The sequence below is a fragment of the Pteronotus mesoamericanus genome, unplaced genomic scaffold (assembly GCF_021234165.1).
Source record: "Pteronotus mesoamericanus isolate MK-2021 breed Mesoamerican mustached bat unplaced genomic scaffold, CSHL_Meso_final contig_94, whole genome shotgun sequence".
Classification (NCBI taxonomy): Eukaryota; Metazoa; Chordata; class Mammalia; order Chiroptera; family Mormoopidae; genus Pteronotus; species Pteronotus mesoamericanus.
The window spans coordinates 47,665,980-47,689,838 of record NW_026555285.1 but is presented as its reverse complement, the minus strand read 5'-3'; the positions used below and the strand labels follow the sequence as shown (position 1 = coordinate 47,689,838).

At 43.4% G+C, this 23,859-nt stretch overlaps 1 protein-coding gene across 1 annotated transcript in view; it reads left to right on the top strand.

Annotated features, from left to right (window-relative positions):
* The first annotated feature begins 7,924 nt into the window (after positions 1–7,924).
* COG6 (component of oligomeric golgi complex 6) overlaps positions 7,925–23,859 on the top strand; it is a 36,194-nt gene continuing 20,259 nt past the window's right edge. Inside the window, exons 1-8 of the mRNA XM_054586512.1 lie at positions 7,925–8,140; positions 8,694–8,837; positions 11,630–11,701; positions 12,584–12,642; positions 15,777–15,888; positions 17,661–17,743; positions 18,085–18,155; positions 20,273–20,366. Coding sequence (XP_054442487.1) covers positions 7,988–8,140; positions 8,694–8,837; positions 11,630–11,701; positions 12,584–12,642; positions 15,777–15,888; positions 17,661–17,743; positions 18,085–18,155; positions 20,273–20,366 — 788 coding nt within the window. The 5' untranslated portion in view covers positions 7,925–7,987. The remainder of the gene's footprint in view (positions 8,141–8,693; positions 8,838–11,629; positions 11,702–12,583; positions 12,643–15,776; positions 15,889–17,660; positions 17,744–18,084; positions 18,156–20,272; positions 20,367–23,859) is intronic.

Sequence of the window (23,859 nt, the reverse complement as noted above, 5' to 3'; positions counted from 1 at the left end):
GAAAGCATTAGCGGTCTGAGGGACGTGGCTACATGCCGGGAGACGGAGAGCTGTGTTTGCCAACCCTTTGTCAACGTCTATAGTGACGACTCACAATAATGACGGATGTTTGACGTGATGGCTCTTCTCACTGTCTCAGGTGATTATCCAGTCCATCCTCTGTGCTTGTGATCAATTTATGGCTACTTCCCCTGTGGAGATCCATACAATGCAATGTAATTATTTGCTTGCGAATGTGGACCTCAAACTTGACTATCTGCTCTTTAAGAACTATCTTCCCCGCTCTGCTATGCACCGAGCAGGGGCTTACGTGGAAAGGCCTAAAAGGTCATGCGCTGCCTTGATGTCTTGCAGTCTCACAGGGCCTTCCCACCCAGCCAGAAAGGCTACCCACCTGACCAAGCTCCCTCCCAGCCAGGGCAGCGGCACCCCGCGAGCTCCTCAACCTAAAGGGTCACCTCCCTGCCACCTCCCCAAATTATTCAAACAAGTCAGTCACATTGTCCTTCGGGACTGGGCTGGGGTGCACTTCACCCTCTGGCTGCTACCAAGCCTGCTTCCCATGGCCTGCGCTCTGCTCCCACCTGCAATGCAGGTATGGCCCTGCGTGGCGTGCGGGGCCGGCCTTCCCCAGGCCGGGGTTTACATGATTAAAAAACTGCTGTCGCTTCTTCTGTCCAGTATCGGGTGTCTCGTGCTCAGCCATCTCCCCCTATTTAGGTTGGCAGACTTCTTCCTCGTTAATGATGTGAACAGGAAAAAGTGCTTCACGTCAGTTTTGGAAAAGTGCTGAATCAAGACTTAATTAAAGAAGATTAATGTAAGACCCCGTAACATTAAAAAAAAAAAAGACTACATTATATATTTCTATGTTGTTCTATAACTCTGGTCTATGTTAAAGGTACAGAGGTATAGAATATGCTTTGGAAATATTTCCATATAGCAAAAATGGAAGGTTTGGAATGTAAAATCCTTCCGTATCTAGAAATCCATTAGCTAAATCAGCCACCCCTCGATTGGTGCAGTTATAATTTTTACTCGGCCATTGAAATAGCAGTTACTCGGAAATTATTAAAATGTGGGAACATTAAAGGATTTTGGCTTTTCTGGATTCCCTACCTTTCCTCAAATAATCTGGACCATGTTTAATTAGATGTAGGAGCCAATTATCTATTGAACAAGCCCTCTGAGGCACAGAATAACTAAATCCCGCTGGGCAGAACTACTTACGCAGAAGCACCTTTCAGGTCAGAGCAGGGAAGGAAAGGCGTTGTTTGTTCCTCAAGCGAAACATGTATTTCGAAACCTTGTGAACTCCAGCACAGCAAGTGTTCAAAGGGCAGGTCTGCGTTGCAGAAGGAAGGTGGTAGAAAACAGTCCAGATCAGGTCTGAAGTTCTACCAGATGCTTCTCGGTTCCCTTCTGTTCCCCGAGGGTTACCTGTCTCTTTAACTCCTCTCTGCTGGTTCAAACCCGCGGCCAGCGCAGCCCCTGCGTTTCTGCAGTGGCTGGAGAAAGCCCGGTCTCTCTCAGCCCTGGGTCTCACACCTTTGTCACCGTAGGTTCTGGTACCACACCCCAGGTGACAAAGGGCCTCATCCAGTTTACCCCCGAAGTCAGACCCCCCGGGTGTATGAAGGACTTCGAGGAGGACCAGGAAAGGGGACTGCATTTTAGTGTGGGGGGAGGAGGCTGCTAAACAGTCCCCCCGGAAGGGACCGCTGGGATCTCCTGGCTGCCTACAGCCATTTTTCACGGCTGCTGGGTCCGTCCCAGATCCCCCTTCAGTTGCCCTGCCCTGCACCCCTAACATTTTCTGAACCACGTAACACCTCTTCCCCAGGCTTTTCTTGGGAACGAGAGTGTCTGTTTCCTGGGTGGGTTGAGCACGTCAGCTTTCTCCGTTTCTCTCACGGTTGTTCATCCGCTGGGGGTGGGCACGGCCCAAGGCACTAGGGTGCCATCTGTCTCCCCACCCGAGTTAAAAAAAGATGTTCTTGTAACAGGGATCTGGCTTTTTGCCTTCCTCGAGTGTTAACTGGTTCAAACATCAATCTTCTTTTTAAAACCATAAAATACAGTTATTTAAGATATATTATTAGACTATGTTCCAAAGGGCCCGTCTCTAAAAACAATGTTTCATCTGTTCGACATGAGTTTTATATTGTCTTATGAGCCTCTGAGCCAAAATATTAGAATGAAAAACCCACATTATTATTGCTTAAGAAAGAACACAAAATATCCTGCTACATTGCCTTCAGAAAAGTTGATCTTTTCCTGGAGGAGCTGGAGCCAGCTTCTGACCATCCTGATCACAACCCGCAGTGTTCAGCGAGGACAGGACGTTATATGGGGAGTCAAAGATCCAACCACAGTATGGGTGTTGACTGTATTATAACTCAGATATCAGTTCTATTGTAACCCCTTTACACAAAGGCAAGGCCTTGGCTTTACTGAGTAAGGCACTCACCATCATATCCGACCGTTTGCCCGAGGTGAAATGAACCGATTAGCTCATTCATACTAGTGGTAGGGCTTGGATTCGAATGTGCTTTTCCTGGATGTAAAGTACTTGTTTCTTTAAACCAGAGCCTCCTGGTGGCAGAAATGCAGCAAAAAGGAGACTGGACCTTCCGTTTGTCTTCTAGGTATAAGGGTACATGTTAGGTTTCAGCGTAACCTTGTCTGACTTTTCTCTTAATAATTGATTAGCATCCCAACGTCTCCACTCCTAACCCGTTAATACAGGAGCAGACTTGGTTTAGTAGCGGGGTATTGAAAATGGCGTTGGTCAAGAGAAGCTTAAGTTCTGTCTTTACTGGAAACTCCCTGTCAAGTATATTCTCTTTCTTCTTTTCTTTTTGTTGTTTACCTAAATGGCCATTATTCCTTTCATGGTCATGGCGCTCAATCAGGAATTCTGCATAATGCACTTCCTGCTAGATTTTAAGCCTTCACTTACCATCTGCTTTTCATCCAATTGTGCTGAAGCCTGATTTGAACCTGGATATTGCTTAGAAAGCAAATACTTATAGTATAGCAAAGAGAAGAAAGACCTAGTTCCCTAGATTCAAAGGAGCCTTTCATTCGGGTGATGCAGAAGACGTAGAGAATAAACACCTGTTTTTTGATTGACACTCCCTAACCTTCACTTTTGTCTGTGAAGAGACAGAAACCAGAGAGGCACAGGCTGCAGCAGGACCTCTAAGCTCTGTGGTAGGTGGCGAGCGCAGCTCTGGCCTTGGGTGAGCTGCTGAATTGTTGCTTGACCTTGGACAAGTGGCCACGTGAATGAGGGATCCGGCCATCCTGTTGTTCTCTCCTCTAAGAAGAAGCTTCATGGTTCTGTAGTGAGGGTGATGTGATTACCAACCGTCAATCTGGCCAGAAATCAGGAAATTCCCTGCTGTAGCATCTTCGCAAAACCTGCATGTTATAAACTTCTTCAGGAGTCAATAAACACCAAGAGGGATATAAGGGAAAAGTCGCAGCATTTTGCCACAGGTTAACTTTTCCCTTTTTCTTGTTCCTCTGTGTCTTAGATGAAAATAGCACCTTAAAGTCTTAAGAACAGTTCTGCTGTACTGATCAGTGCTGGAGAATGATCGAACAGCCGGGCATCAAGCTTCCCAATGTAATAAATTAATCCAGACTATCAGTTTTGAATCGTTTATTTCCCCAGACAGGTTTTGCAGTATTTCTCTTCTACCATCTTAGAATTCATTTAGCAATAAAGAATCCAACATGGTCAAACCTACAATGGTCTGACCTGATCCACTTTTCTAAGATGAATTTCAGGGTATGATCATTTTGCCAGTAGCGTAGAAAGATCAAGATGATTTTAGGGGTCATAACATAGTACATGAACCTAAAGCCACTTGTTTTTTCCATTTTTTACTAAAGAGATACATGCCCTTTTTTTTTTTTTTCCCTTGGCTCTGGGTATTTTCCAGAGTGTTTCAAATTAAGTGTTGATGTATTGATATAATAAAGGTAAATCCATGTATAAGATTTAGCATAGCAAGCTGCTGCCACCAAGACAGGGTTGACCTGAGTGTGCTGTAGCCACAGAAACGCTTCTTCCAGGGGGAAGGCCTGCTATGGGTCCAGGCAGGCAGATTGTGGGCTCTGTCGCTGCTTTTCCCATCTCGGACGAGTGAGTTACTTAGCCTGCCTCAAACTCAATTTACTCACCTGTAAAGGAGAGGTAACGTCTTCCCACAGTGCTCTTCTAAAGACTAAACGAGTTAACATCTGTACGGTGCTTACCGTGGTGCCAAGCGCATAGAAACTGCTCAGGAAAGGGGAGCTATCACTTCAGTAGGATTTTCCCTCTACTATCTGCCCTTCGAGTAGGACGAGATGGAGTTGTTTCCACCTACAATGCACACTCAAGGATGCAGAGACTACGAAGTTTTGTCCTGCTCCAAGCCGCAGAGCCGGGAAGGTCACAGTGCCAGGGGACAAGCACAGGACTCATGGCTCCACCTCCTGCGCTCTTTCTACATCTCACACGTTTCTCCCCGTTAGATCCAGATAGAAGTGCTTATGTGGGGAGTGGTTGACTGACATGAGAATGTTGGATTTAATGTCCCCACGTTATGTACCGACTCTTCTGTGTGAGGATTTACGTGTGGAAAATAGTAATGAATACAAGAGGAAAAAAAAAAATGAAAGGGAAAAGAAGTCCAAGTTCCAATATTGACTCCCAGGCTTCATCATGAAGTAATCAAGTTTCCTCTGCCAAGAAAAATCCCTCTCATCCTTTAAGACTTGGCTCAAGAATGACTCTGTGAGTTCTCCCTCCGGGCTCTCCTCTGCATGCACGGGGCACCCCTTCCGACCGCTGCACCTCTGAGGTGCTTTTTGCCGACTCTTCTGGTGGGTTTATTTTGGGGGGGGCAGTCGCATGAATATTAGACATACACATTCATATTTTTGCTATATATAAAACGACCCTCCCACCTCCCCTTTCCTGACAACCTATTTTCTACCCAAATTTAACTCTCAAATACAATCTTTTTTCCTGGCCAAATGGTTCAATGAGGACAAGCGTATTAAATTAAGTTAAAAGACTTAAATGTCTACAGAGACTGGAGAAAGAGTAGAAATGGGTAAAGTGGGCCCAAGTATAGGAAACGTCAAATGGCCTTGCCTGTCTCTCATTTTTCCACTTTTGGTAGACCAAACAAAGACGGATATTTTTCTAATATGAGAGAAACTGTGCTTGATGATAAATGGTAACATTTGACTTCAGTATTTGTGTAAAAATAATAGGCGATGATGTGAACTGTGGCAAATTGGAAAGTGTATGGCCTGCTTAAGGAGACAAAAGTATTTTCTTCCATATATAACTGGTGCCTTGGGAAATTAAGGACAGTATTGATAAATATCCTCTATTTTATTTTCAAGTAAAGCTAGAAATTTTAATTTTTATATAAACCAGTTCTTACATGTTGGCCTAGACTTAATTAAAATTCTGTGCTGGCTAAGTGAGTCATAAGTGGCCCTAATTTGGCCAGCTTGCAGCCTCTGATTTTCGTAATGGGTCAAGACTAATATCAACATAAAATACCGGTTTGAGAGATTTTGAGAAGAGATTCTTGCCCTATCAACTTGGGGCTCATCTCAGAAATTCCATTACTGAACATCCTTCTTCGGAATAAAAAAGGTGTTCTCTATTCAAAACAAATATCTCCTAGAAAGTAAAACCTAGAAAGGTTATTATTAGTGATGTGAACCTTAATGTAAATGATAAAAGATCCTTTTAAACTATTGGATAGATAAGACAGGTGAAGAGGAGAAAACTGAACAGAGCATGTAAAATTTGAAGAACTAGCTACCCAGTATAGGAAAGAGCTAACAACCATGTTAGGGTCTAAAATTAAACCTCTACGTCATGATATAATTTTCAGCAGTCCTTGACCTTAAACTTACAATGATAGTTCCAGTAAGCAACCATTGTTCTTTTCAGAAATCCTGAAGCCAAAAAAAAAAAAAAAAAAAGAGCCCTGGCTGGTGTGGCTCAGAGGGTGGGAGCGTCGTCATCTGAAAAGTCACAGGTTCAATTCCAGGTCAGGGCACATATCCAGGTTGTGGGTTCAATCCAGGTTGGGTGGGGAGGGATACATACAAAAAGGCAACCAATTGATGATGTTTTGCTCTTTCTCTCTCTCTCCCCCTTCCTTTTTCACTAAAAAAAAAAAAAAAAAAAAAAAAAAAGTCCAATAAAAAACATCCTTGGGTGAGGATAAAAAAATTTTTTTAAATGGAGATGTTCTTACTTTTGATGGAATGTTCTTTTCTTTGATTTGTTCCCAGATTCCAGATGGCAAGATGTGAAGAAGTGGCAAAAATTACAGGTAGATGAAGTTCATATATGAAGCTCATACAAAAACCTATCATATACATTTCTTCTGACAGCTGAAATATTAAGTATAGAGTCCTAGTTAAAATGCATCTCATACTGTTAACTCATTAATATTGGGTTGGCTAAAAAGTTTTCTTTTTTTCCCATAAGATGGCTCTAGTAGTGCTTAGCTACCTTTAACTTCATTTGAAACAATTTTGTTAGACTGTGTTGTGACAGCTGTCACATCATCATGGATTTTTTTTTAAAAAACATCAAAATTGGTGAATTTGTGTATAGCCATTTTAATATTGAAGATGGAAGAAAATATGCAGTATTTTCAGCATATTATGCTTTATTATTTCAAGAAAGATAAAAATGTAGCTGAAGCAGAGTATGCAGAAGGTGCTGTGACTGAGCCAACGTTGTCAAAATTGGTTTGCAAAGCTTCATGTTGGAGATTTTTTGCTGGATGATGCTTCGCACTCAGGCAGACCAGTTGAAGTTTATAGTGATCAAATCGAGACATTAATTGAGACCAACCAATGTTCCAGCACGTGGAATGTAGCTGACATACTCAAAATATACAAGTCAATAAAGTTATTGGTGAAAAGGAAAAATGTGTCTTTTGTTTTATGGAAAAAAACATACTGATTTTTTGGCCAATACAATATTTTAGCAGCGATGGCGGGACTTTCCTACGAAGCCTTGAGCCCTGCAGGGACAGCATAACTTCAGGGCATTTAATTTTTCTATGGAAGGGTGGATGAGAAGCCCCAAACCAGGAATGGAGAATTGAAAAAGGTAAAAAGGACAATCCTTGTCATTGTTTTGTCTGGGGTTAATTTTGTTAGTAGATAGGACAGTGTCATGTCTTTCCTTGAAAATATGGTCCTTTCCCGGCCTACTGTAGAAGAAGAAAAATAATAAATTTCCTTGTACTCTTCTAAGTTCTCCTAGCTGGTCTAATAATCAAATTGACAGGAGACATGAATAGGAAAAAATAACCCAATTTATTATGCATGTACATATGGGGGTTCTGTAAGAATATGGGGCTGAAGACAAATCTGGTATCTGAGGCTCACATGCCATCTTGAGCTAAGAAGAAGGGGGACTGTGGCTCCACATTCTCCTGCAAACTGTTTACAGGTCACTTACTTTCCACACCTTCCTGGATGGAGTCGGCCCCCTCTCCGTTACTGGTTCATTGCACAGTACTTCGTTTCCTTCTGCACTGATCACAATCTAGTAACATTTATTAAGTCCTTTGTCTCAGACAGAAAACGTAGATTCTCCCATGCCTACGAGAGTATCTGGCTCATAAAATGCTTTCAATCAATACTTTTCAAAAAAAAAAAAAAAGAAGAAAAAAAGAAAAGGAAAGCATTCAAGGAAGATGAATTTAATTTGAGTGAACTTTTAGTGAACTTATACGTCAGGCATAAATCTCTGAGTATTTTCCTAATACTTAGCTCATGCTTGCATAGATTCAGGATACCGAAATCCTTTAAGTCCTATACGAGTGTCTAAATTTTTGTCTTTTACTGCGCACGCGCGCCAGCACACTGCGCACATGCGCAGTCCTGGCGGTGCCGGGCTGAGCTGGCAGCTCCGACTCGGGGGTGGCCCCGGGGCGTCATGGCCGAGGCCAACGGGGAAGTCGTCGCGGTGCCCCCGTCGGGGGCTGCCGGCGGCCTCAGCAATGGGGCAGGTGGGGCCTCGGCGCAGACCAGCAACCCGCTGTCGCGGAAGCTGCATAAGATTCTGGAGACGCGGCTGGACAACGACAAGGTAGCCGGGGCTGGCAGGGGCTGGGACCCCGCGGCCCGCGGGGCGGAGCCGGGCCAGGGGCGGCGTCCTTGCGGCACCGGGTCCCTCGCCCCGGGTCCCCCGCCGAGGGGACCCAGCCCCGCGCGTGAGGTTGGGGGCGGGGGAGAGCCTGGGTGTTGCTCGTATTTACAAAAAGGTTCCGGGATCAGTGGTGGAGCCCGCGTCCCTTCGGTCGTGTTCGGGGTCCGAGCGGCTGGGAGGACGGAGCCGGCGGCTGGATCAGGGGGTCAGGGCTGGGAATGATGGAGCAGCGAGGATGCGTCTGAGCTTTGCGGTTCCAAACTGTTGTGCGGGGAATAGCGTCGCTCGGGCGCCGCAAGGCACAAGTCCGTACCCGCTCCTTGCGTTTCAGAAATGAGTTTCCTGTTCAGGGATGTGGAGCGCATTCAGTATTTTGGGGGGTGTTCCATGGAAACACATGATTTGAAAATGATTTCATTGAATTTTGGGTGGAGATTTAGGAAAACATTTGAAAATTGATCCCGATCGCTTTCTTCTGTCACCCCTTGTGTAGGAGATGTTGGAAGCTCTCAAGGCCCTTTCAGCTTTTTTTGTTGAAAACAGTTTGCGGACTCGACGAAATTTACGTGGAGATATTGAACGCCGGAGTTTAGCCATCAATGAAGAATTTGTAAGCATTTTCAGGGAGGTGAAGGAAGTACGTAAACTCTTTTCATTAAGCATTTCTTGAAAATGTCCTGTATGCCTGGCTCTGTGCCAAGTATTTTTATGCATTAGGTTGACGTATTTGTTGTTCATGTACCATGTTCAGGTAGAAAATTGAACTACTTACTCCGGAAGCATCTAGGTCTGTCTTTGTATTAGTATGATTTCTAAATCTGCCACTCATCCTAGTTCTCATCCTTAGGAGGTTGTAACATTTATTCTAGGATATTCTCTTAGGAATCTTAGCTTCTTTAACAAAAATTTAAAAAAGAAAAAAAAAAACCCATTTCTCCAAATGGTTTTCCACCAGAGATATTCCCTCGTTGAATAAACCTCCTTTCGATAACCACTTCTCCATTGGCAATAATTAAGATTGGGTTACTTTAATGCATCCTCAGTTATGAAAGTTTCAGATTAATTAAGGTGAATACATCAATGTGTAAATAGTGATTCCTCGTACTTGAGTGAGCAGCCTACTCTACAGTGGGTAACAATGCTTTTTATTTTTATATTCTATTTTTTTAATGATGTAAATGTTACATCACATAGTAATATCACCTAGTTAGTATTTCTGTGTGAGTTGTATGGAAGAGTTATACATGATTTCAGTCAGTACTTAAAAACATTTTGAACAGTTTGGTAGGCTTCCATTGACTAAAGGCTAATAACTTGGAAGGTTAAAAGCGAAGCGGAGTGGTGTTCTCAAAAATAGGAGGAGGCAAAAGGGACGGGTGCATCCAGATTGTGGTCTCTAAACGCCCTCTCCCGCGGGGAAGGTCTCTGTGGCTGTTGGGAAGGTGTCAGACAGGCTGGAGCCACCCGGAGAGGCTTCTGCTGGCCAAGGGTCGGACGGCTGGAGCATCAGGCAGAAGAGCTCAGCAAACTGAGACACAGGGAACCTGTTTAAGTCCGCGAATTCACAGTGATATGGAAAACCAAACAGAACCCTTCTTAGGTGTCTTTGGTAGATGGAAGGGAGCGAACTTATGTTGAAAACTGTGAAATAAAAGGAACGTTTATCCTGACTTTTGTACCAACTCTGTACAGTTGTTGAGGGCAAGCTTCCCGTTCTAGACATTTTCCATCTAAGAGGGGAAGAAGTGGTAGAATTAGGTTAGACGTTGCAGCCACCCTTTGTCAGCCGTGGCGCGGCTGACATTGTTGGGGACCGTCCTCTGCGCGGTAGGATGGTTAGCGGGGTCACTGGCCTGTACCTGCCAGACACCAGTGGCACCACCTTTCCCCTAGTTATTTCAATCAAAATGTCTCCAGGCAATGCCAGATGCCCCCCTGAGGGACGAAACTGCCCCGTTGAGGATGACCTCTGATCTAGCCTTTAGTCACCACCGGCTGCTAACCTCCCAAAAAGAGGTTACAGTCGCGCTCATACATGTGACTGTTAATAATGGTACACAACACCAGAATTCATACCAGAAAATTGAACCAGATATAATCAAGTTTCTCTATCTAACTGCCAGTTTATAGGCAATATGGGGGCAGAGGGGTATGTTAACACCTTGAAGATTCATTCAGCAAAGTCTGCAATGTTGGGAGCTGTATGGGCAAATGAGCTGGTTTCTTCACAAATAAATTGTAAAAAAGAAAAAGAACTAGGGAGGAGTGGGAATATATATATATTAAGAAATGAGAGAAATATTCAGTTAATACTATTTATGAATCTTCTTTGGTTCCTGATTTGAACAAATTGACTTCGAAAACAGTTGAGGCAATGGGGGAAATTTGAACACTGATGAGACATTTGTTATTAGGAAAATATTGTTAGATTTTTAGATGTGAAAATGGCATTGTGTGTTTCCTTTTGGTTGTCTCAGAAGTACACACAGATATGTTTATGGATGAAATTATGTGCTCTCTGGAATTCAGAACAATTCAGTCTGTAGGCGAAGGAGAGGCAGATGGGAGGTAGGAAGACCGTGGGTAGAGAGGAAACGAAGGTGGTCACGAGTTGGTCATTGTTGAAATCAGGTGATACGTGCATGGCCATTCATATTATCTTAACTTTTGGATGTTTTTGAAAATAATCTTAATGGAAATACAATGCCGTATACATTGAGGGTATAAATGATAGGGCTTAGTGACCAGTTAAACTCATGTGCATTTGAAGGGGCTGGAGGTGGAGATAGAGCAATTTACTTATGAGCCTGTCACCCAGAAACAACTGTTGGTAGTGTTTCATTGTATCGCCTCTTCTGTGTTCTTTTGTGCGTGTATATATGTGTGTGTGTGTGTATGTTTTTTTAATAAAAAATGGGGAGGCATTATGTATTGTTTCATAACACATTTTTACCTTATATAGACATCTTTCTATGTCAGTAAATACACACATGCGCGTGTACACACAATCAGTGTTAATGTAGGCACGGATTTCTGTTGTGTGGTTGGGAATGTTTCACATTTTCCATTTGTTTTAGGCCACTCTGTTGATCATACTCTGACATATATTGTTGCGCATTTATCTGATTAATTCCTTCAGATAAAGTCTTACAATTTCTGAATGAAGAGGTATTAAAATTTTTGAAGCATTTGCCATTTTTTATTAAAAATAAATTTTTGTTGCACCCTCTACAAAGGATATCCTAGTCTTTTTTTAATATCTTTTCACACTAGATACTCCTTTTTTTAAAATTAATTTCCAGTCTTAAATATGACATCTTTTGTCATGCGTTGGCAAAAAAAGTTCATGGGTGGAAGATCAGGACTTGGCTAACAGGAGAGAAATTTCTTTAACAATGCATTTAATGATGTTACTTTTCTCCTTTTTAGGAACTTGAAAGCATAAATGAGGACGTCCAGGCAATGAGCACCTGTTGTCACGATATGACAAGCCGCCTGCAGGTACTGTATGGCGGCTCGATGTCAGCGGCCTTCGTGGCACAGAAAAACTTTCAAAAATTGTGAGATAGGTTTACAAAATGTATGGTTATCCACTACACAGTGCTCTGCAGGAAGTTAGAATATAGATATTATGCTTTTTTCTTAAAGCTTTACATGCTTTGTGTTTCTTTGGGTGATGGCTTGCTAATATTGTTAACTCCAGAAGCCTTTGTATTTTGATCTCGCTGGTCGAGAGCTCACTGTGTAGAATGTTGATAAACCTTTCCTATAAATATCCCGCAAGTCCAGCAGAAATGAACTGAGGAAATATATTTTAAAACATTGTACACGGCAAGATAAGGAGTGGAGGTGGATCTCGGAAGCAGAATGACATTAGGAAGGATAAGCACTTGAAGAAGTTATGGAGCTGAACGGTAACGATTGTAGAAGGAGACCATCAGAGCTGCCGTGTTTGGCTCCATTCATCAGAAGTTCATGAGCTGCTGAATGATCTCAGTTCGACTCTACTCTCTTAAAACTATAGGCGATTTGCTGGGCACTTAATTTGGTTGCAAGGAACTCAGACTCAAAATGGCTTCCCTAGACATGGGGGCGGGGCCTGTGATTTTCGGCTGCGCGGTGGATCGATCGGAGAGGCAGACCGTTTCTTTGACAAATCTGGGGGAGCCCCCTGAGAGCCCAGAACTTGGTGGTGGTGGCTGGCGGGGTGGGGGTGGGGGGTGTTTCTAGATCTATTTCAGTTACGACTCGGGCGTAGAACCGTTTGAGCTTGGAGTGCGATCTCATCTGCTGTCAGTCTGAGCTGCATGAAGTATTAGTATTTGCTTTTTGATGTGTAATAAAATCGAACCGCACTGATAGGAGGTATGTCCATCACTTTAGGCAGCGAAGGAGCAGACTCAAGATCTAATAGTGAAAACCACCAAGCTTCAAGCAGAAAGGTAAGTTTTTCCTTTCCTTTGTGTCGTGAGTCTTTGTTTCTTTGAAGTTTAAATGAAAGAAAATGATAGATAAAACCATATCAAAGTTAAAACAAAATAATAAAATACCTGATTCAAAATTGATACAGCATATAAGGTTCTGAGCTATAGTCCAAGTGTAAAATAAATGTAGAACAGTAGCTTAGGAGCATTGAATTTGATATTGAGGTTAACGGGTTGTTCCTTTTTTGGAGGTGACAGTGTGTTTATTTTTTGCTGTTAAATTAAAAAATGATTGCCTTTAAAAATATAGGTATATTTAGATTTTTAATTTTTTTATAATCACTGTCTCTTATATTTTTTATATTTAATTTTCTCTGGTATAGTCAGGAGTTAATTGTATCAATTCTTCTTGGAGTAGTTTACCACTAGGCACGCTTCTGGTCCCGATGTTCGTTCTGCAGCTCAGGCCAACGCCGAGCGTTGAAGGCAGGACGTCAGGACCGGCCTCGTCCCGTTGCCGTTCTGGGTGTGTCACGTTCTGGGTGTGGCACGCAGAGCAGTGCGGGGCACTGGGGCACTGGGACAGCGAGCCTCTGAGTGCGAGAGAGAAGGGGGTCAGGGATAAGACTGGGAGAAGGCAACCACGGCGACGGCCACGTGTGCTTAAAACAGGGACACTTGGGCAACTGTAATTGAAAAATTAAAAAAAATGATAAAAAATTTTAAAGGGCCCTTCTGGTTTTAATACGATTAAGCGTTGCCAAAAATGAACTGCACCTAGAAGAGCATCATTTGTACTTTGAAATTTTGCCCCTTTTTTAAATGTTAAAAAATGTTTCAATTACAGTTGACATACACTATTATATTAGTTTCAGGTGTCCACCCAAGTGATTATTAGACACCGTGCAACTTACAAAGCAATTATGCCAATGAAATCGCGCACCTGACAGCACAGAGTTACTGGAATATTACTGACTGTTTCCTCGGCTGTCCTTTCCATCCCCGTGACTGTTCTGTTCGTACCAATTTGTGCTCCTTCATCCCCTCGCCTCTTTCCCCCGCCCCCCCAGCCCCCTCCCACCTGGCAACCGTCAAAACGTTCTCTGTATCCAGGCATCTGTTTCTGTTCTGCTTGTTCATTATTTTGTTTTTTAGGTTCAATTGTTGATGGGTTTGTATTTATTGCCATTTTATAGATTTTTTTTTTTTAATCTTTTTTTCTCCTTCTCCATACGATACTGGTTTGGCGGTGATGAGCTCGTTTAGCTGTGTCTTGCCTGGGAAGCTCTTCACCTGTCACCGTCCGCTGGGCCGTCACTCATACTCTGTTCCCAGCCAGCCTCCAGCCCCAGTCCCACTGCCTTGCCTGCCCTGTCCGTGGTCATTGAGTTGCCACCATCCTGTGACTCTTTAACATGAGCTTCCGGGAACATGCTGCTGAGGCCTGGGGGTGGGGGGAGCCCTCTGGTTCCCTGCGAGCATTTCTGGAATTGGTTTCCCTTTGCCTAGTCTTTTTCCTGTCTCGGAGGGGCTTCTGGAACTGGACGCCGCATGTCGGTCTTGGCATGCATGGGGGGCTGCTGGCTGGGCTGGGACAAAGGCCCCTGACCCCTGGGACCCGGCCTCTCCGCAGCCCCTCGCCTGCCCTCTGCCCTTTAAGCTTGATGCCTGGTTGGCAATGTGCCCCCTGGATGCACTTGGATTTGCTCTTATTCCTTATTTATTTGACAAAAATCCAGTTAGTATATTCATGTGAAATAAAGAAATTTACAAAGGAGCCCTGGCTGGCGTGGCGCAAGTGGATTGGGCGACGGCCTGTGAATGGAAAGGTCTCTGGTTCGATTCCCAGTCAGGGCACAGGCCTGGGTTGCAGGCCAGGCCCCATTTGGGGGCGTGCGAGAGGCAACTAACTGATGTTTCTCTTGCACATCAGTGTTTCTCTTCCTCTCTTTCTTTCTCCTTTCCCCTCTCACTGGAAACAACATTTAAAAAGTAATAGTATTAACAAAACCTGCGAAGGTAAATTTTCGTAATCAGTAATATGATGATTAATGACAAATGCCATTTAAATCTATAGATTTAATGAGGTGGTTTAATGTTACCATTGATATACACAGAACGTTACTGCCACCTGGAGGAATTTTACTTTTAACTTTTTATATTACTCAGCAGGGGTGTGTGACTTAGTGAATTTAAAACCTCCCAACCCAAGACTGCAAACAAAACAAAAATAACAGATACATTGTATTGTCTCCACTAAGAATGTTAGTACTTAATTCCCTTTGTTCAGCTTCTTTTGGGCATTATCAGACTGTAGAACATTGCTGCCTTGTGAACTCTGCCAGGGAAACACTTGCAATTTTATCTGTGTGTCTGCAAATCCGTGCTGGCTGCTAGGTGTGGTGGGGTCTGCGCAGGCAGTGCACACCCTTCCTGCCTGTCGCTTGTCAGAGGGTCCCCTGCTGAGCCGTGGGCCCTCCCTGCAGGCTGCACTCTAGGCTGGCATGTGCCTCTTTCTAATGTTTACCTCGTTCCTCTAGGTTGCATTCAATTAATGTATTTTAAAAGACTTCTCTATTACTATAGTACATAGAAAAAGCTGGGAAGACAAAAGGGGAGAAGTGACTTTATAGATTTAGGAGGAGTTAGCACATGAGTTCTTCTTGCCTTCTCTCTCTCATCTAAAATAAAAACAAAACAAAACACAATGGACCTGCTATTTGGAGGTTGTGTACTTCATGTGAAAACTTCAAAGGCTTAGGAAATTTTAGTGTCTGAGAAGAAAATAGCTGAAAATGGGCATATTTTTCTCCAGTAAGATAGCCTTATTATCACAAGGTGAACTCTGCAGGGACCTGTAAGTGGCTGAGAACTTGTAATGTAGGGACCATTTGTGAACTGTCGTCTTCTTACTCATAATCGTTAACTCCTCTCAGTGTGTGCGTGTCTGAGGTGGAACATACCAGCTGATTTTACCACCTGCCTACCCGATGAGCTTCCAGTGCTGGAAGCAGAAATGAGATTCTCGAAGATGTTGAGAATCTTTTGCACCTTCATTTTAAAGTGAGGATGTCAGAGACATCATTGTTTTCGAGCTATGCAGGTGCACAGTGTGCGTGATTTTTACTGTTTGTTTTCTGTTATTTTTATAGTCAAAGGTTAGAAATAAGAGCACAAGTGGCTGACGCTTTCTTATCCAAGTTCCAACTCACTTCTGAGGAAATGAGTCTTCTCCGAGGCGTCAGAGAAGGACCTATCACTGAGGTACCTTACTTTTGTTACAATCATTTGAAGTGTAGCAGTTATGGATGCTAGAGGGAAAAGGTTAAGGCTTTATTTTACCGTTTAAAAAAAATGAAAATATTTTTAAGTTTGGAAATTGAGATGCATATTTTAAATTATTTTAATTTGTTTTATTGTTTTCAAAGCAGTACGTGTATTTTTTAAAACGAGGCCGGAGTACAAGGCGTGTAAAGAAAACCCACATTGCCTCTTCCACTCCTGCCATCTCTAAGTCCTTCGTCAGCCGTTTTCAACCCTGTTACTTGCCTCTATTGTAAATTCTGTTTTCTAGCTCTGTAGTTAAAAAGAGTACGCTTTTCTTGTAGTGGGAATGGAAAAGGCAGTAAGTTGCCCAAGCAAACGCGTTTAAAGGTTACTGTTAGTTATTTGTACTAAAGTTAGTGCTTTTCTCCCCTTGGTATCCTGGGGACAGGGGCTATGTAGGATAGTAAATCAATTATCAGAATAAACTATGTGTTCTTCGTTAACTACTTTCTGTTGGTTTCCTGTGATGGATTAGGAGGGTTCAGCCCCCCACCAGCCCCCTGCTCCACAGACACGGTCTCTTTCCTTCCTGCATCGCTGTCCAGTGACTTGGCCTTTTCTGTGTTCAGGACGATGACATTTCAGTGATTCCATGTCCTTCATTTTACAACTTTCTGTCTCTCCTTGAATTAAAAATCCCTTATTTTTTCATCTGACTAATCTTTTAACCTACGCCATCCTCTCCAAACGGACACAGAACTAGAAACAGGGAACTAAGAAGCAGGGAAACGTTTTCCGTGTCTATTTTTTACTTAAAGACGTTCAGTTTGCCCAGGAAGCAGTCTTGCACGCTCCTGACCGCGAGGAGCGCTCAGCCCCCAGCCGCGGCCGTCGCTCCGGGTCTGAGGCAGGGAGAGTTCTGGAAGTGGCTCTTGACGGCTGTCACTGTGACCCCGCCGTCTAGGCTGAGTGTGACCGTCACCTGGTCACCTGCGTGTTGGGAGGGAGGGAGGGGCGGGACTGGTAGGGGCCTGCCTTACTCAACAGTATTTGCTGCCCTTGTCGTTTGAGGAACTTCACACACTTCAAATAATTGACCTCTCGCCTTTTCTCCACTTGGTAGAAATAATAAACAGTATCAGAGGGGCTGTCTTTTATTTACATTTTATTCATCAAAGAAAAATAGCACATTCATTATTTTTAGGTTTAGAACACTATTTGGCTCTCTGGAAACTAAGGCTCCAATTACGTTTTTCTAAAATAAAAGTATCCTGGAGTTCAGCATCCGTCAGCTCTTAGGTATTTAACGAGCATCTTTTATGCGTGCAACTTTGCAGTCTACCCTTGGATATGAGGGCAAGAACAGGTGTATAAAAGATCACCTTTATTGATGAGAAAGTCTTGCTTAATTAAGTCATAAGATGTGTAATAGATAGCATATTTTTCTTTATGTAGTAATCTTTAGATTTGCATTTCTCTTACACTAGACTATGCACTTCCTAAGGACAGGGATTTTTTTAAATTAAATTTTATATCCCTGGCAGCTAGCACACAATCTGGCATATCATAGGCATTGAATTAACATCTGTTTTAAAATTTAAATCAATATATTATACCTTATATAAACACTTAGAGAAAGTTGAGAACAGTATAGAAAGGAGTAGAGTAGGTGAAAGGATGTTTGTCCTTTGACCTGATATTTGATATTAGAATAATGTGATTTTACTTGAAAACATGGATATTTTAAAGTTGCATTCTTAATTTTAAAGGATTTTTTCAAGGCTTTGGGAAGAGTAAAACAGATTCATAATGATGTCAAAGTTCTCCTGCGTACGAACCAACAAACAGCAGGGTGAGTAACCGTTTCAGTTTGTAATTGCCTTGCCTCTTATATCTCCAAAGTTTAAAAACATTTAGTTTCTTTTTGAAAAAGTTTAATCTTCCTGTATCTTCGGATGAGGAGGGAGCTGTAGCCTGATGTGCTTAGAGTAAAACAGCAGTTGGGTTAGTGACAGTGATAAAATTTGACATTTGTTTAATTATAAAAAATTGAAAAATTATTTTATAAAGTGATAGAAAACTAACATGATGGAACCAAATCCTTCCGTAATTAACAAAATAATTAGGCTCTTGGATGTAGGCTGTTGGCTAAAAGTTTAAATTATAATAAATTTTTATTTATTTATTGTTTAGTTTAGAAATTATGGAACAGATGGCCTTGCTTCAAGAAACAGCTTATGAAAGACTTTATCGATGGGCTCAAAGTGAGTGATGTCTTTCCTGTGGTCTGAATTTGGGAATGTCGGTGTCAGAATTTTTTTTTAATCTTACTTGGTCTTTATTTCATATAATATTTTGATTTTAGTTATCAAAAAGTATTTTTAGCCCTGACTGGCGTGGCTCAGTGGATTGAGTGCCGGCCTATGAACCCAAAGGTCACTGGTTCGATTCCTTGTCAGGGCACATGCCTGGGCTTGGGCCAGGTCCCCATTTGGGGTTGTGCAGGAGGCAGCCGATAGATTTATCTCTTGCACATCCACATTTTTCTCCCTCTCTTTCCCCCTTCCTTCCCTTCTCTCTAAAAATAAATAAATAAAACATTTTCTAAAAAAATATTTTTAAAAAGAGAAACAAATTTTGCATTTGAACATACCATCTTTATATTTGTATTATGAACATCTAATACCAGTCAAGCGATCTGTTGATTAAGGATGGAAATTTTTTAAAAAGGCAATATTTCTACATCATTTTATCTAGATTAGACTATTTTAAAGCTGATTAGACATCTCTTGTTATCTACATAAATTTATTGTAAATGGTGAAATAACTTTTTATTTTTACTGTTACAAATTGCCATAAGCTTAATGGTGTAAGACAACACAGACTTACTCTCTTGTAGTTCTGCGGGTCAGAATTCAGATGGGATTCTCACCCCACTAAAACCGAAGTGTGGGCACAGCCCCCCCATTTCTGGAGGCGCTGAGGAGTCATGTGTTTCCTCATTCGCTCGGTGTGTCGGGCTCAGTCAGCCCCTCGAGCCTGCGGTCCCTCAGTCTGAGCATCCTTGCGGGCTGTGGCTGAGGGCTTGCGCCAGGGTTTAGAGGCTGCCTGCATTCCTTGGCTCGTGGCCTCTTCCTCCATCTTTAAAGTCAGCACTGGAGGATGGAGCCACTCTCTCGCCTTCAGTCTCTCCTGACTCTTCTCCCATCTACATCTCTGACCCACTCCTCTGCCAGCCTCTTCCACTTGTAAGTCCTGTGCAATGACTACGGACCCACTTAGGTAATCTGGGAAAATTGCCCTATTGTCTATCACCTTAATTCCATTTGCAAAGTATCTTTGCCCTGTAAGGTGGCCTCCGGGGACTAAGGGCCTTTGGAGGGCCGTTATGTTGCCTCCCACATGTGATTTATTTGCTTTAGTCTTATTTCAGTAAGTTCACAAAATTGCCTATTAAAACCAGTGAAGGTGGTTGGGACAGCAGGAATGAACAGGAGCACAGATATTTTAATAGGTGTCACCAACTGACTTGGGAGGAGGTGGGATTAAGTCCAGTTAGCCAGTAACCCCTGTACCATCCTGTGAAAGCCTGTTACCTGGTTCGGATGATTTACCCTTTACCTCCAGAGTGTGTTCCTTTCTCTACCTCCCTTTCGTTTGCACTGTTTACCCCTGTTCGGAACGTTGCCTCTTTCTCTGTTCATATAAAAGTCCTGCCTCAGTCTTCAAAGCTGAGCTGGGCTCTGCGACATTGTATCCCCGTAACTTTCATGGAATCACAGCGACTTTTCCCCATCTCCAAACACTAACTGTTGGAAACATTTATTTGGCATTCAATAATTCCTACTCTATTCTTGCCCTTGGTATATGTATGTCTGCTCTCCAGTTAGATTTCTTTCTCAAAGGCACAGCGTTGCCTCAGATTTCTTTGCGCTCCCACGACATCTAAGGCAGTGGTTCCAAACGGTGGGCCTCTGACGCCTAGACCTGTACGGCGTCTCCATTTTCATGTGTGCATCCCTGTGAGAACATGTAAGCGTGCTGAGAATATAGCACTAGTGCGAGGTCCTCGCATACCAAAGGCTGAGAGTTCTTGAACAAGTATGAAGTTCTTGGAACATAGTGGACTCTTTAATAAGTATAGTAAAATAAAGAAAAACTGGTGTAGGGGTTTTTAAAAGCTTAAAATCCAGACTTTTAAAATTATAACCTTACTGCTACCTGTGAGTTATCCATATAGACCTTTTCAGCATAGCGCGTACAGATCTCTCCCCGGGGGAGGAACTGGCAATACATTTTTCGCCCTCCCCGTCCCACACGTCCCCGCGTGTCCCCGTGTGCGTGGCAGTACGCAGGGCTGATGGTGTTAATTACCTTGCAGGCGAGTGCCGAGCGCTGACGCAAGAGTCGTGCGACGTGTCTCCCGCCCTGACCCAGGCGATGGAAGCCCTGCAGGACAGGCCTGTCTTATACAAGTTAGTGCCTTTTCCCAACGAGAAGAGACGAGCCCGACTTTCACTCTGATAGTTTACGTTGACTTTCGGCATTATTAAATACAGTGGTGGCGTGAGTGATATTTGTAATTACTTACAATGATATTTCATCGCGTGTCGTGTGTGTGTATCAACGCTAGCGTCCATTTATTGGCCTGTGATGTGCTACGGGACGCAGTACAGAGGGGAGACCAGGGTGTCCCCGCATGTGGATGACCCCTCACACGGAGGCAGAGATTGACGGGCTTTCCCGCATGTGCCATCTCATTAGCTACCTCGGATTGTGAGTAAAACTCCTGAAGGGTCCCTACCGTGGAGAGATTGAGGTCAAACAGAGCCCTGAGAGATGAGAAAATTATCAATTGGATTAATAGGATTCTGGGAAAGAATGGGGTCAGGTCTCTGACCCCGGAAGGTATTGTCGCCAAGGGCTGTGGGATGGTGCTTTGAACAGGAACCTACGCATGGTTAGCTTGTTCACATGTTTTTTCTTATTCTGCATTTTAATTTTATTATTTTACTTCTCATGTAAAATAAAAGGAAGTATTTTTTTATTTTTAATGCCTTGAGGAATATGAAAATAGGGAGACCAAGGGGGGACTTATGACTCAGGAAACAGAAGGCGGGGGACCGCTACACGGTCCCTGAACCCTGCTCGGAGTCATGCCGTAAAGAGGCTCGAAATAGTTTTAGATTTTCTCCTTACTCTGCGTTCTGAGTGGAACACGACTGTGCTGGTGATAAGGTTCTAGAACACAAACGCTGGGACAGGCGTGTAAAAAGAACAGTCCAGTGCTTTTTACTGAGTACCTGAGTCTGTGTTAGGCAGAGCTATAAGCGCTAGGGACACAGCATCAGGTAAAACACTGCCCTCAAGTTGCCTTATTTTACGAAACCAGATAGAAGCACATCCACGTCAGGGAACGCACTCACCGCTGTTCTGGGGGTCGCGTCTCAGGTGCCTCGGGGCTCAGCATTCCGCGGGGGGCGGGGGGGGGCGGACGATAGGGAGGGTTTCCTCTGGGGAGCAGGTCTCCGTGGGTTCTGAAGGCTGACTGGGCTTTTCCCGGGAGGAGAGGGAGGTGGCAGCTTCCTGCGCCGCCGGGGGAACCTGAGATGTGGGCCGAGGAAGAACGTGCGGCTTGGAGCAGGGGTCGCGTGCGTTGGCGCCGGCCCCGGGGCCGGTGGTGAGAGCCAGGTCGTAAGGGCTGGAGGTGCGGTGCACGGGCCTGCCGTCCGCGGACAGCCACTGGGGGCCGCCGGCTCTGCAGCCTGCGTCTGCTTTGGGATTTCTTTCCCAGCATTTTCCCTGTAAGACACCGGTGTTCGATTATGGGTCACTTAGTACTAAAACGTTTGGTGATTGATTTTAATAAGTGTGGCATTGTCCACAGATTCATATTTGTTCACAAGGTTAATCTTTTTTTAAAGAAAATGCCTTTGCGTGTTTTGGACATTGGAAAAGGTCAGCTGGCTTCTACCGTGTGAATACATTTTCACTGCATTTTGATCTGGGAGCAGCACTTGGGACGGAGCAGCCCTGCCCCGAGGCCTAGCGTGGGGGCCCGGAGTTGGCGCCACGGCGCCTTGGGGAGCCTCTGCTTCCGTGGCTGTAAAACGAGGATAAAAACAGGGCCCATCCTACAGGGTCCTTGAGAAAATCAAATCAGGTTTTCCACATGAGGTGTTCCGCCTAATGCTTCGCTCATCACTACATACCAGCCATTATTTCTGTTTTGAAAAGAGGTAACCTGGAAAGTTGTCACCTGAGAAATGGCGCAGTTAGGGTCCCCACGACAGCCAGGCAGGCAAAGAGGAGGACTGTGACCGGAGGGGGCAGGATCGGCCTCCGAAGGGCACGTGCCGGGGCGGGCGCAGGGGCGTGGGCGCGCGAAGGCCAGCGGCAAAGGGCGCTCCTAAGGCCAGTCGGTTACCAGGAGGCGAATGCTGAAGAAGAGAAAATTGGCCTTTGGTGAAGTAGTCCCGTATTTTCGAAGTGGCAGTAGATTCTTTAAATTTAGCAAAACGTAGTGTATCATATTAACCACCAGATGGCACTGTATGAACTTTGTTTAATATGCAGTCGCTTCACTCTTCACTATTGTGTCTCAGATGCGTAGGTATCGTGTATAAGGAAAATGTCAATTATTGAAGTCCTTGGGGAAGGTGGCTGTACTCAGTTTTTGTTAGCATGTAACTGGAATGCCAGTGCATTATTAACTTTTGCTAAGTCAAGTGTAGAAATTTCTTTACAAAGAAATTTATTATACATGGAAATTAAAAACATTGATGTCTTCTTTCCTTTGGTAAACCTTCAGAATATAAATTATTAAAGAATGTAATAGATACAATACTGCCCTTCTTACAGAGGCTTTTTCACTGTCCTTTTATTGTTTTGATGAAACTTCTTTTGTCTTTTAATTTGCTTTTTGACCACAAGTTTCCTTCCTTCCTTCTTTCTTTTCACAAGAGCTATATATAATAAAAAAATGAGGGTTTTTGATTTTAATTTAAGTAGAGGCATTTTAGAATATTCACATAATTTTACTTCACCTTTGTAAATGTAGCATTTTGGATTTTTGACCTTTGTTGGAAAAGAATCTGGTCTTGGTCAAAAAGTTTTCTCACGTCTCTGGAAAGAGGTGTTTCATGTCTACAGACATCGTTGAATGTTGATCGTAGCTCGTATTGTTCTTGCTTCAAATTATATCTGTTGTGTAGTAAGATCGATGTTAATATTCATGTGTATTGTTGTTTTATACCATTATACAGATTAGATTCCACTGTTTGTCAGGTTTGATACCCCTCCCCCCGCCCCCTGTAAAATGCCAGTGGTTTCTCGTGTAACTTTGGTCACAATGAACAGCCCTAGAAACAGAAGTTACATTGTTCCTGTTTATTTTTGTCTGTTGGGCCCTGCCAGCGAGGATTAGTTTTCTATATTTAAAAAGCTGGAAGTTTGTGAATTTTGATCTGTGATAAGTAGTCATTGGATCAAAGTCATTCTTAGAATTGGTGATTGTTTAAAGGAATGCGGTTTTCACCCTAAAACATTCCGAATTTAAGAACATGAGGGAGGAAATTGAAGTGAGCATTTTGGTTATAATTTGTTTTAAAAAGTAGCGCAAGGCATCTGTGCAGTTTAAGAAAACTCATCTTGACATGGTCTTCGCGTTGACCTGTGGCTGGGGCGTCACTGCGGGGAATCGCAGGGGCCCCCCCATTTACCGGGAGACACACTCAGAGAGGCGGGGGCTGGGGGCGGCTGAACGGGCCTGTTGAAAGGCTCGGATTCCTAAACACTTGCAGTGACCGACTGCTTTGCTATACTTTCCCTTTTATTTAAAAATATTCTCTATGCCAGCTTGTGTTATAAAAAAATGCATTTCATTCAATCAGTAGCATAATAAAGAACGCGGTGTAGCTGAAGAAATTAACTTTTTGGAAACCTTTGAGAAATTCTGGTAACTCTAGT